This window comes from Nothobranchius furzeri, chromosome 18, assembly GCF_043380555.1.
Source record: "Nothobranchius furzeri strain GRZ-AD chromosome 18, NfurGRZ-RIMD1, whole genome shotgun sequence".
NCBI classification, from domain to species: Eukaryota; Metazoa; Chordata; class Actinopteri; order Cyprinodontiformes; family Nothobranchiidae; genus Nothobranchius; species Nothobranchius furzeri.
Window position 1 is genome coordinate 13,689,975 of NC_091758.1, and position 12,897 is coordinate 13,702,871.

The 12,897-nt window shown below is 46.5% G+C and overlaps 1 protein-coding gene across 1 annotated transcript in view; it reads left to right on the plus strand.

Annotated features, from left to right (window-relative positions):
* Window positions 1-12,897, plus strand: part of trpm4a (transient receptor potential cation channel, subfamily M, member 4a) — a 92,073-nt gene that overhangs the window by 47,008 nt on the left and 32,168 nt on the right. Inside the window, exons 21-22 of the mRNA XM_015969238.3 lie at window positions 8,052-8,184; window positions 12,709-12,883. Coding sequence (XP_015824724.3) covers window positions 8,052-8,184; window positions 12,709-12,883 — 308 coding nt within the window. The remainder of the gene's footprint in view (window positions 1-8,051; window positions 8,185-12,708; window positions 12,884-12,897) is intronic.

Genomic DNA, 12,897 nt, shown 5'->3' on the forward strand with positions numbered 1-12,897 from the left:
CGTTTTAAAAACATACAAAAGAATCTTAAAACGAATCCTTACATCAACGGGCAGCCAGTGAATGGCTGCCAGGACAGGGGTAATGTGATCGTGCTTATTCTTGCTGTCTAAGAATCTGGCAGCAGCATTCTGTACTATTTGCAACCTGGATATTGAGCCCTTGCTCACACCAAAGAAAACTGAGTTACAGTAATCCAACCACACCATAATAAAAGCATGGACTACCATCTCAAGGTCCTGCCGTGATAGGAATGGTTTGACCTTCGATAGCCGACGAAGGTGAAAGAGGAGGAGATCACTCCATTAATGTGGGTGTCAAACCAAAGGTCACTGTCTAGTTTAACACCAAGATTAGTCACTGAAGCACTCAGCTGGCCATTGAATGACCCGCAGTCAATTAGAGAGGAATGTGTATGTCCACTAGGAGCAAACAATACAGCCTCTGTCTTCTGATAATTTAAGCACAAAAATTTTCACTCGTCCAAGTCTTGATCTCAGTCAAACATTTCATAAGATTACAAATTGAGGGATCTCCTGACTTGTCCAGAGGCAAGTAGAAATGGCAATTGTCAGCATAAAGGTGAAAGTGGACTCCAAAAATTATGACAGATGTCACCTAGGGGTAAGATGTTAATAGAAAACAACAAAGGCCGCAATATTGAGCCCTGTGGTACACCCCAGGGTTAATCAGAGTATTCTGAGGGAAAACCTCCCACCCTCATACAGTTCTTCCTATTGGCCAGGTACGATCTAATCTGAATAGATTTACCAATAAGTTATTCAATAATTGGAACATTAATTGATCAAATTCTCACCAACAGAACTACTAAATACTATATGCAGTTTTTTGCCAAAGCCTTAGTGACCATTGTATTACTGCTTGTGTCCGTAATGGTGCAAACATCAAGCAACCTCCCCTAATTATCAGTGAACGAATGCTTAAAGACGTCAATGAGCAGGCCTTTTCACTGGACTTAGCGAAAGAACAATGGCATAAAATTAACCTCATTCCTACTGTTGAGGATGCTTGGTCACATTTAAAAAACTCCCTTATCTTGATTTTAGATAGACATGCTCGTTTAAAAAAGTTAGAGTTAAAAATCATTTCATTCACTGGATCAACACTGAACTTTCAGAATCGATTCATCTAAAACATCAATCTTGGCAAAGACATCCAAGAATATCAGGGACTGGCAATCCGTCAGATCTATAAGAAACAAATGTACCAAGTCAATCAGAAAACAAAATCTGAGTATTATAAGAACTAGTTTCTGATGAGTAGTTCTGACCCCAAAAAGTTCTGGCAGACTGTCAAGAATATGGAAAATACCAATAGGTCCTCAAACTTGTCAAATTTAATCAAATCTGAGGGCATTGTTGTCTCAGATAAAACGTAGGGTTACGTTATGTGAACCCCGGTTCTTTGATAACAGAGTGAGGTGTTTCACTATGGGGAATCGCTCTGGCATGACCAACTACAGAAGATCCAATGACATCAAGTCTGTCCCTGACAGACCGGTTGTGCCGTGCCCAGGCTCTGCCCACCCAGTATATCTATGGCCAACCAACCCCTCCTACTCATTTGTAAGATTTCTTACCGTTAATGAAAGATGGGAATTGTTAGTGAAACACCTCACTCTGTTATCAAAGAACCGGGGTTTACATAACGTAACCCTACGTTCTTTTTCTAACTTCGTTCGGTGTTTCACTTTGGGAGATATGGCCCACTCCCGGATTGCATGTCCATCCCGAAGCGAGCTGCAGCAAAATTCAGCTTAACCACTAAGCAGATGCTGTGCATCCTGCCTCCAGCACTGAATGCGCCAGTGAAGGTTGAGACACATCCAGCCTGTAAAACCACCCAAAAGTTTGCGGTGTGGCCCAGCTAGCTGCTGCACAAATATCCTGGACTGACACAACACGAAACAGGGCCCAAGATGTGGCCATGCTCCTTGTAGAATGAGCCCTCACTCCCTCAGGGGGTTCAGCACCCTTGCACCTATATGAAAGGCTGATTGCTTCTACAATCCAGTGTGCCAGTCTCTGGCGAGACACAGGCTTGCCCCTTATGGGCCGTGGCCCAAGAAACAAACAACTGCTCTGATTTTCTGAGACCAGCAGTCCATATAAACCTTTAAAGCTCGAACAGGGCAGAGACAATGAAGCTTCTGCTCTTCTGCTGAGGAAAAAGGAGGTAGGTGAAAAGCCAGCAGCTCCACAGGAGAGCAGCTATAAGACGACTCCATTACTTTTGGCAAAAAAGCTGGACTGAGCCGCAGACACACTTTAGTGTAACCAGGGGCCCACCGTATACACGAGGGACTGACTGACCATGCCTGAAGGTCACTCACTCTCTTTGCTGTAGTTAAAGCTAAGAGCAGTGCAGTTTGTAAAGAGAGAAATTTCAATCCAGCCCCATCTACCGGTTCAAAAGGATGATGGGCCTCCAGAACAAGAGAGAGGTCCCACAGTGGTACTAGAGGCCTAAAGACTGGTAGCTTACAGCGAGTACCCTTCATGAAGTGACTCACTAACGGGTGTTGTCCCACTGGTTTGTCACCAAACCCCACATGGCATGCAGAAATTGCAGCCAGAGAAACCTTAATAGTAGAGAAAGCTTTACTCTTGTCTATCAGACTCTGCAAAAACAGAGTACATCCACCACAGAGCACTGAAATGGGATAACATGTTTTTCTTCAAGCCACACCACAAAAACCCTTCATTTACAGCTGTAAAGAGAGCGAGTTGAGGGGGCCCTAGAGTTTTGAATGGTGTCAATGACACTTGGGGGCAGGCCTGCCACGCTCAGATTCCACCTCTCACAGGCCAGGCTCACAGAGACAAGCGGTTTGGGTGAGGGTGATAAATCTCTCCCCTGGCTTGGGACAGGAGATCCCTGCGGACAGGCAGGGGCCACGGTCTGTCCCAAAGCATCTGGATTATTTCTGCCACCCACGTCTTGGATGGCCACAATGGAGCCACCAAGATCATATGGACAGGCCCTGTTCCCTTACTCTTATTGGAATGGAGGAAATCAGACTGAGAGGAGGAAATGCATACAGCAGCACTCTCGGCCACTGGTGAGCCAATGTGTCGACTCCCAGAGGCGCATCCGCGTCTGTCAGGGAGAAGAAGAGTGGACCGTGGGCGCTTTCCCATGAGGCAAAGTGTTGCGCGGACTGAGAGGAGTCTGGAGCTGCAACACACAGTTATTTCCTTGGCTAGTGAGTGCAGCTGTAGAGAGCGTGTCCCGCCCTGACGGTTGATATAAGCTACCACTGTGGTGTTGTCTGTCTTCACTAAGACATGACGGTCCCTTAAGTAGGGCAGGAAGTGCTTTAAAGCTAGAAACACTGCTAGGAGTTCCAGCACATCTATGTGAACCCGTTTCAAACTGCGTGACCAAACACCGTTCACTACTTTCCCCATCAAGGTGGCCCCCAACCTGTAAGTCGTCATGGTAACTCTGGACACCACCGCTCCTAGCGGAACCCCAATTGTGAGAACTGCTCAGTCTCTCTAAGGCTGGAGAGCCGGCATGCACGCCGGAGTTATTTTCACTCTGCGGTGGAGATGACGGCGGGAGCACAGTCTTAACGACCTCACCCACCGCTGAACATCTCTCATCATAAGAAGCCCCAGTCGCACCACAGAAATCATCGATGCCATGAGGCCGAGAAGGCGCATGCAAAGTCTGTACGATGCATGGATTCCTAGCTGAAAACATGCGACACACTGTGTGAAGGACGCGATCCTCTCTTCTGACAGCGAAATGCGATAAGAGAGCGAGTTTATCTGAAGACCCAGATATTCTGTGCACTGTCTGGGGAATAAACTGCTCTTTGTCCAGTTTATTTTGAACCCCAGGTCGGTCAGATGGTTCAACACCACTCGGGCGTCACTGGCTGCTTGCTCCCGGGAGGGAGTGCAAATCAGATAATCGTTTATGTAAGAGAAAATTCTGATCTAGCAAGTCCTCAATGAGGACACCGCCACCTCCACACACTTGGTGAACACCCTCGGTGCTAATGACAGCCCGAGCGGGATGGTTTGAAACTCGTAGATGGTGCCCTGATAGGCAAACCTGAGAAATGTCCTGTATGGAGGATAAATAGAGATGTGAAAATAGGCATCCGCGAGATCGATCGTGACAAACCAATCTCCTGGGCGGACGGAACGGCAGAGTGCTTTGTGAGTCAACATTCTCAAAGTGTACTTGCGTAAGTGTTTGTTTAACACACGCAGGTCGAGAATGGGACAGAGATTTCCTGTACTTCTTTGGAATGAGGAAATAGCGTGAATAACAACCCTGGTGGGCCTTGTCGCTCGGCGCCATCCTTATTGCTTTTTTGTTCAACAGTGAAGCGATTTTGTCTTCCAGGATATGCGCCAAATCATCTTTTGCCGCTGACAATTTTATTATACAGTTGAAACAGGGCGGTTTTGAGGCAAACTGAAGCCTGTAACACCAACGAATAATCATCAGAACCCAAGAGGGAGCTACGCATGCGCGCCACCTCTCAGCCTGAGCCGAAAGTGAGCCGCTGTTGGGTGACATCATCTCCGTCACCTGAGCAGCCTCGACTCGTCCCGTGGGAAGAGTGAGAGAGTCATCTGCTGGGCGCAGAGGGACCTGATGGGGCTTGTTTCTTTTTTGTGGAGAGCTGTCTGCCCTTGGCTGAATGCCTGGCTGCAGAAAGGCTGTCTTTATTGTTAAACGATCCCCATGAACATTTTTGCACACATTTGGGAACAAAGTGCTTGGTGACACTGACTGTGTGCTCATTTGAAAACTGAAAAGTGTTTGGTGACACTGGGTTTTCTGCTCCACACACTCGTCTCTCTGAACTGAAGAGGGAGGAGTGAACAAAACTTCTGCTGGGCTGGGAACCACAGGAGTGTCTGAAACCTGAACATAGAGGTCTGTTTTCTTCCTCTGAAAACCTCTTCTTCTTTTGGAGAGGAAAAGCAAGAGCAACTAGGATGTCTTCTTCCTCTTGCCCTTGCTAGGGTGAAACGAGCGGTTCTTGGTGGCTGCTGCTGCAATGGAGTGCTTCTCCCATGGGCGAGGGTTCTCCGCATTGTTTGGCTGACCACCTGCTGATCGCTGTAGTCTAGCCCCACCCTGTTGACCCTTTGCCGCTGAGGCTGCTGCCACAAACCCAGGCTTGGGTGCCTGAGGTGGCTGAGGGTTATGTTTACGAGGCAAGCAGAGAATGAAGGCCTCCACTTCCTGCTTTCTGCGGGTACTTGTCTCAGACATCTTCTCCAAGGCAGGGCCAAAGAGACCTTTGGTAGGGTCATATGCTGCATTCATTACATCAGCTTTCTGGGTGTCACCTAGGCCTGACAGGTTTAGCCACAAGGCTCTCTCACCCGAAACCGCCAATCCCATCACACGTCTACAGCCCTGGACTGCTCCTCTAGAAGAGTGCAGGATGAGATCATTCACCACACAGATTTCATGACATAAAACTGAGTTAGGTGCCCCGAAGTCCAGCTGACGACCCATTTCCTCCAGGATTTCTCCTTGATAAGCTGACAAGAGAGTAACCGCGTTGAGGGAACACACAGATTGGCCAACATATTTGTACATCCTCTGAAAAATGGATGCCGTGAGACGATCCGTTTTAGATGGGAGAGAGATGCTGGATGATGCTGACATGGATCTGCGGTTGGGATGAAGGTGATATGCCACTGAAGGCTCCACCGTTGGGGGGTTCGGCCAGCCCCAATTCCCCCATCCCATGCACCTCCAGTTTGGAGGATCCCTTGTTGGGGAATTTGCTCTTAAATGGGCTAGACCAGTAACGGCTCGTTTCTCTCATGCATGCTGGGACAGCCGGCAAGAGCTGCTTGGGTGGAGCAGAGAATAGTGGGAGCCTCTTACCATCATACAGGTCTCGTTCTGCCCCTTGGGCTGCAGGCCACTGAATGTTGAGCTTTGCCGCTGCTCGTCTGCAAACCTCGTACAGATCGGCGACCCCCAGTGATGCCACCTCAGTGCCGCTAGACGGCCTAGAGTGTTGAGCGGGGAAGGTGGAATCCTCTTCCTCCTCTTCTATGTCCAAGCCGAGGAGGTCTGAGTTCGCATCACCTCCAGCCTCCTCATCACCCGCATCGAGCAGCCCGCTGTCCACCAGCCCCTCGAACAGAGGTGGTAGCGGGGGCTCCTCTTCCATCATATCCACCCAGCTTGTGGAGGCTCGTGGCTGATGATTGTCACCTGCATCTACAGGCGTGCCCGAGCCGAGGCCTGGGTCCCGGCCGTTACCACGCTAAGCCTCCTTTCCCTTATCTTCTCCGGCATGGAGAAGCAGTGAGGGCATGTCTGCGGGTTAGCCAGTGATGCCTGGGCGTGAGCAGCACCCATGCAATCTATGCACATAGGATGCCTGAAATAGAAGCCCCACATGACGCCAGGCACAGGCGGGATGCGGCCTCTTTAGCCTTCGGTTCCGACCCGTCGGTGGGGGTAGGTGTGGAAGCCATCGCTGAAAATCCAACTAGCTGTGACACGTTAGCCTGAAAGAGCATTAGCAAGCAGTTAGCAGAGGTAAGTCTGCAACTAAAACGCTATTTTACATGTAGGGCAACTCGTCATGACACCTTAGCTGCACCAAAGTAACTCATTAGCAAGCAAAAGACAAGCTCGCCTCAACGCGTTAGCTTGAGCTACACTCGCTAATACCACTCCGTCAATGACAACAGAGTAGCTGTGGGAGTAGTTCGCCATGACGCGGTGACTGTGCCTATCGAAGTGTACCAATTGACTTAGAAGCACTTACTCAGCACCAATCCAGACAGCGTTGGGACTGCGTTTGGTGATGTATCCTCACGGTACGCCTGGGAACAATTAAGCAGCTAATCAAAATAGCCTGAAAATCGCTGAGGGAGCAAAGTGTAGTTTCTCACGGGAAGAAAGCAAGAATGAGTAGGAGGGGTTGGTTGGCCGTGGATATACTGGGTGGGCGGAGCCTGGGCATGGCACAACCGGTCTGTCAGGGACAGACGTGATGTCATTGGAGCTTCCGTAGTTGGTCACGCCAGGGCGATTCCCCATAGTGAAACACCGAATGGAGTTAGAAAAAGAAATAAAATGGTAAATTCTTTCAATAATCACTTTATCAAGTCTGGTCATGCCTTTGCAACAGCTTCACACATCTCTGAGGTCTCTGACCTCGACTCAGCTATATGCAACGATTCCCTCTCCACACCCAGTTCCCGTTTCTCCATTCAATCGTTTCAGGTAAATTAGTTACTTAACGAGTTACACAGCTTAGATACAAATAAATCAGCCTGACCGGATACTCTTGACCCTTTCTTTCTGAATATAGCAGCAGGTGTTACTGCTGCACCTATTACCCATCTGTATAATCTGTCCATACAAATTGGTGCATTTCTACAGGACTGGAAATTTGCATCTGTTACTCCACTCTTTAAAGGGGGAGATCATTCAGACCGCAGCTGTTATAGGCCTATCTCTATCCTGCCTCTCCTCTCTGAAGTCATTGAAAAGTTAGTCAACAAACAGCTAACTCACTATCTGGAATCCAGCAGTATTATTTCCCCCATGCAGTCCGGCTTCAGAACTGGCCATGGATGTGTCTCTACAACACTTAAAGTGCTAAATGACATCATATGTGCCATTGACAATAAGGACTATTGTGTGGCTGTGTTTGCTGACTTGGCTAAAGCCTTTGACTCTGTGGACCATAACATCTTAGTTAGCAGACTCAAACATAAAGGACTTTCTCAGGCATCTGTGGCATGGTTCAGAAGTTATATCTTAGGTCGTACACAAACAGTGAGAACACAGGGTTACCAATCTTCTACCTCTATCTAAGGACGCTCCTCAAGGGTCCATACTGGACCCAACCTTAATCAAAATCTATACTAATAACATTGTTCATGCTGTTGACAGTTCTTACCTAATCCCCTTGAGGAGATTATATCACCTGAACCAGTGGTGTAAATCTGGCTGATTTAGTGAAGCTGTGTGGACCTGCGGAGTTGTGACCACTGGCTGACTGACTGTTTCTCATTTGCAGGATGTTTCCTTTGTCCTATCAGTTTGGGCGATCCATCATGGCCGTGGACTATATGGTCTTCACTCTGCGTCTGATCCACATTTTTGCCGTCCACAAACAGCTGGGGCCCAAAATCATCATTGTTGGAAAAATGGTAATGACTCAGAGCTCAAGGTTTAGAGTTAAAATACTCAACAATCACTGAGGAGTTAACTCTAACTGATCCTGTCAGGTCACTTTGTACAACCAGCTGTTTAGGAAACCATCTGAGTTTACCGTAACATACCATACCATTTTCTTTGTATAGTACTACCAGACACAGCAGTACACAAAGTACTGAACAGTAGCAAAATGTAAAAGCAACACATTAAGTAGAGCTCTGTTTAAAAACCATAAGCAGCAAAACACAACAAGGTAGAAGTTTTAGCAACTTAAAAGTAAAATCAGAAAAAGGAGAAACAATCTACTCAGGTTTACACTGAGCCAAAAGCAAAGGGAAATACGTGAGTTTTTATGTGAGAGGTGAACATTTAGACAGAAGGGGGCTTGACAGATTTTGAGAGGTAAAGCATTCCACAGCTCAGATGCACAAACTGAGAACGAGCCTTACAACGAGATCTCTGGACCGACAGGAGGAGCTGGTCAGCTGACCTGATGAGCGCAGGAGATGATAAGGTGTAACGTCCAGGAATGGTCAGTTTTCACCTACACATTGACCTACATGCCACCGGTCATCTACAGACCTAATTCCATCCTCTAAGGCGGATTTTACATTCTATCTTCCGACAAGCCACGAGATTCTGCAAACCTTGGAGAGAGGAGTTCAGTAATAAAAGAGGGAGCCAGACCATGAAGAGATTTAAAATAATAAGCAGAATCGTAAAAGGGATGCTACATTCAATGAGGAGCCAAATGGAGAGTTTTTAAAGTAGTAATAACAACTCATTTTAATTGGAGTTTCAAAAAACTCAGGGTCAGTGTACAATCAGGTTAAAAATAATAAAAACATTCAAAGACTAGAAAGTTTAAAACTCAAATGAAACATCAGATTAAACCCCAATAACAGCTACAGTGAATAAGCTGTTTAGAACAGATGAGGTTTGAGATGATCCTGGAACTGATGAAGGGTAGTCATGTTCCTAAGGTGAGCAGGTAAGGAGCTCCATAGGAGGGGCCGATCTGCTAAATGCTCGGTATCCCATCGTGATAAGACATGCTGTTGGATTAGTGAAGTTGATGGAAGAAGAGGATCTGAGCATGCGAGGATGCTGAATATCGGGGGTGATGTGATCAGAGTAGGGTGTTTAGGTGATTATATGCGCAGCCGAATTTGGAACCAGTTGAAGTTTTTATAGGAACTTTTGGGGCAATAGTCCAGGCGTTAGGTGACCAAACTGTTGACTGAAATGACAATAGAGTGTTTTTAAAAGTGCAATTCATGCAAATCTAACTTTTGCATCATTTTGTGTTGCCATATGAGCTCTTCTGCATCTGTAAACACTCCTTTTCATTGTCTTTTGGCTTGTCCCTTTGGGTGTCTCCACAGCCAATCATCTGTCTCCATTTAGTCCTGTCTTCTACGTCCTCTACCTTCACACCAACTAACTTCATGTCCTCTTTCATCACATCCATAAATGTCCTTGTTGGTCTCAGCTTCCTGCCTGGTGGCTACAACCTGAGCATCCTTCTAATCATGTCATCATTGTCTCTCCTCTGGACATGTCCAAACCATCCGTCTCAGAACATCTAGCCTCAGCTGTTCCTCTGATGGACTCCTTCCTGATCCTATCCATCACGGTCACTCACTCCAAAAGAAAACCTCAACATCATGACCTCTGCAGGCTTCAGTTCTGTCCCCTGTCTTGTCCTCGTGGACACGGTCTCTAAACAACATGGCTGCTCTCACCTTTCCTTTCATTCTGCACCTGAAATTTTTCTCCACCAATCCCAACCTGCTTCATCCTCTCTGTAGCTTTGGACTGTAGACCCTAAGTCCTTAAAGTTGCCTGCTTTCACTGCAGATCATTGTCTTGTGCAGACATCATGGTCCATGGAGACACCTGTCTATCATCTATCAGTCTGTCCATCACCAAAGCAAAGAAGGGGTTTAGAGCCGATCCAGAGGCAGTCCCACCTCTACCTTTAACACACTTCTCTGCCCCTCTAGATATCCTCATGCACCTCAGCTCCACTCACACCACCCTGTCACCCTTTGCTTTCTGTAATTCTACAGAGATCCAGTGCAGCTCACTCAGACATTCTCTGTACTTCTCCATCAGCATCCTTAAAGGCCAAGTTCACAAGGTTTTTTTTACAGTACATTAGCAAGTGTGTCATCAGAACCAACTGTTTTTCTCCTTTTTATCCTCTTCAAAGCTGTCCTCACTTCATCCTGACTAATCTCAGCTACTTCCTGATCCAGAACATCCTCCTCTTCTGCTCTACCTTTGGTCTCATTTTCCTCACTTGTCAGCTGTTCAAGGTTCTCTTTCCATCTTCCCATTGCATGGAACTCATCAGAAAATTTCCATTCCAAGCCCTAGAGCGGGGGTCGGCAACCCGCGGCTCTGGAGCTGCATGCGGCTCTTCCATCCATCTGATGCGGCTCTCTGTGCTTGTAAAATAATGAATGGGTATTTAAATAAAATGCTTTATATTTTACTGCATTAATTTTACATCTGTATGCTAATTCTAAATGTAAAGATTGTCTGCGTGAACCTGAACAGGTCCAACCCGGTCTTACTGTGAGACCGGGTTGACGCGTCACGCTTGTGCGTAATCATATGCGCTTCCTGAGCTGAAGAGGATGTGAGATTCTGGGATTCTCCTCAGACGGCTCCTGGATGTGTCGCCACATTGGAGACAGGAACAAGCACTATTCAGCCAAAGTTTCATAATCAGGGAACATTTTCTAAGTGACAAGTCTCGCTTCAGTCGGAGGAATCTTCCTGCATGAGCTCTGGTTCTGCGACTCGCTCCAAGCCCCTCTCCACATCTTCAGCTCGCTGTGCACCGTACATACACGCTGACAGTGAGCTGCGCTGAGCAGTGTCCAGCTCAGATGTTCAAATGGGAATCTTTTCTTGGGTGATTTAGCTACATCTGCGATGTGCGAAACGAATAAAATGTCAGTTCGTCTGCATGCGTCGGGGTAATTCTTTCTATTCTTTCTCCGTCAAAATAAACGGTCAAATACGGGAACTATCCGGTCAACACAAGCCTTGCTTTTAACTGTTCTGTTTTCTTGTGAAAATTGTTGCAAAGAGATGTAATTTAACTTGATTAACACCAGAGCCAGGCGCACTGCACCGTTATCTCCGTCACTGTAAATGAGGGAAAAACAAAATGATCAGATCCTTTACTGACCTCCCCCACCTACAAAGGTTAATTACAACAATCAAACGTGACAGAGCCTGGATTTGTATTCTGAACAGTCTAAACATGTTTTAAAAAGAAATGTATGACAAAAGTGGCACCTGCTCAGTAAAACCACCAACAGGGCGAAAAATATCAAAATATTGTAGGCAGAGACGGGCTACAACTTCTGGATCCATTTTATATAAATCGTTTTATTGATTATCGTCTTATGAAAGATAACTTTGACGTACACAAGCGACCGGTACTGGCTGCTGTCACCTGTTGTGAACAGCTCTCAGATGTTTGAGGGTAGGCCCCGCCCACAACGCCGCAGCTGCTGTGGCTCCCAGTGTTTTCTTTACTGTGGGAAAAACGGTAATAATGGCTCTTTGATGGGAACAGGTTGCCGACCCCGCCCTAGAGTGACAGTGAGTAGTTTCCCTGGCGATAGGGGCCAGTACATACCTAAAACAATGCAAGCAAGCATTATTTTTGTGTTCAAATAAGCCCTTACCAACGAATGGCCATTAGGGTCAAAAAGTCCCTGGGAGTGCAACCTCCAGCTAAACGACAAGCACACCAGACTCCCTTTCATCACTGGCAGCAAGTGAAGAGGTAAATGTGTAAAGCAACAATGTTTATTAATGCTGCAAGTTTTGTAACCATTTGTTACAAATCAGTAAATGTGTATTGTCCTCACAGGCTTCTGTCGAAGGAAACATGGCATCCAACAAGGCGTCGCCCAGAGACTTAGACCCGCCATTTATTTTAGAACAGATTTTTATGGTTACATGTTATGAAACCGCCAGTATTTTTCAACAACTGGGCGTCTTTTAATTCATTTACAACAACATTTCAATGGATATTTCAAGAGATTAATGGTAAAAACTACACATTGTCACTTTAACCAGCTCTAAACTGCTGCACATCATTTCCATCTCCGTCTCTTTGCCTCACCAACCTGAACAAATCATTCTCTCTCTCCTTACTAACTAACTTAGCACACAGGCCGTCAGATGCCCTTTTTTGGCCGTTGCATCTCTACCTTCACCATTTTCCACATCTCTCTGTACCTCTGTCTGCTCTCTTCTGTCCTCTGTGTCCCACTTCTTGTACCATAATCCGTCCCTCTATGTTCCTATCCTGGATGCCAAACCTGACCATCACTTCCTCATCACCTCTGCTCCCTTCATCATTATACCCCTTAAAGTCGGTACCAATTACTACTGTCTCAGCTCCAGAAATACGCTGCCTCAGATCATCAAGCTCACTAAAGAAATGTTTCAAAAACCCAGTCCTCATCATTCTTTCTGTCCCTCAGGTGAAAGATGTCTTCTTCTTCCTCTTCTTTCTGGCTGTTTGGCTCACAGCCTATGGAGTGGCTAATCAAGCACTACTTTTCGCCTACGATCCTCGACCTAACTGGATATTCCGCCGTGTCTTCTACAGACCCTTTCTACACATTTTTGGACAGATACCTATTGATGAACTTGATGGTGAGAACTTGTTT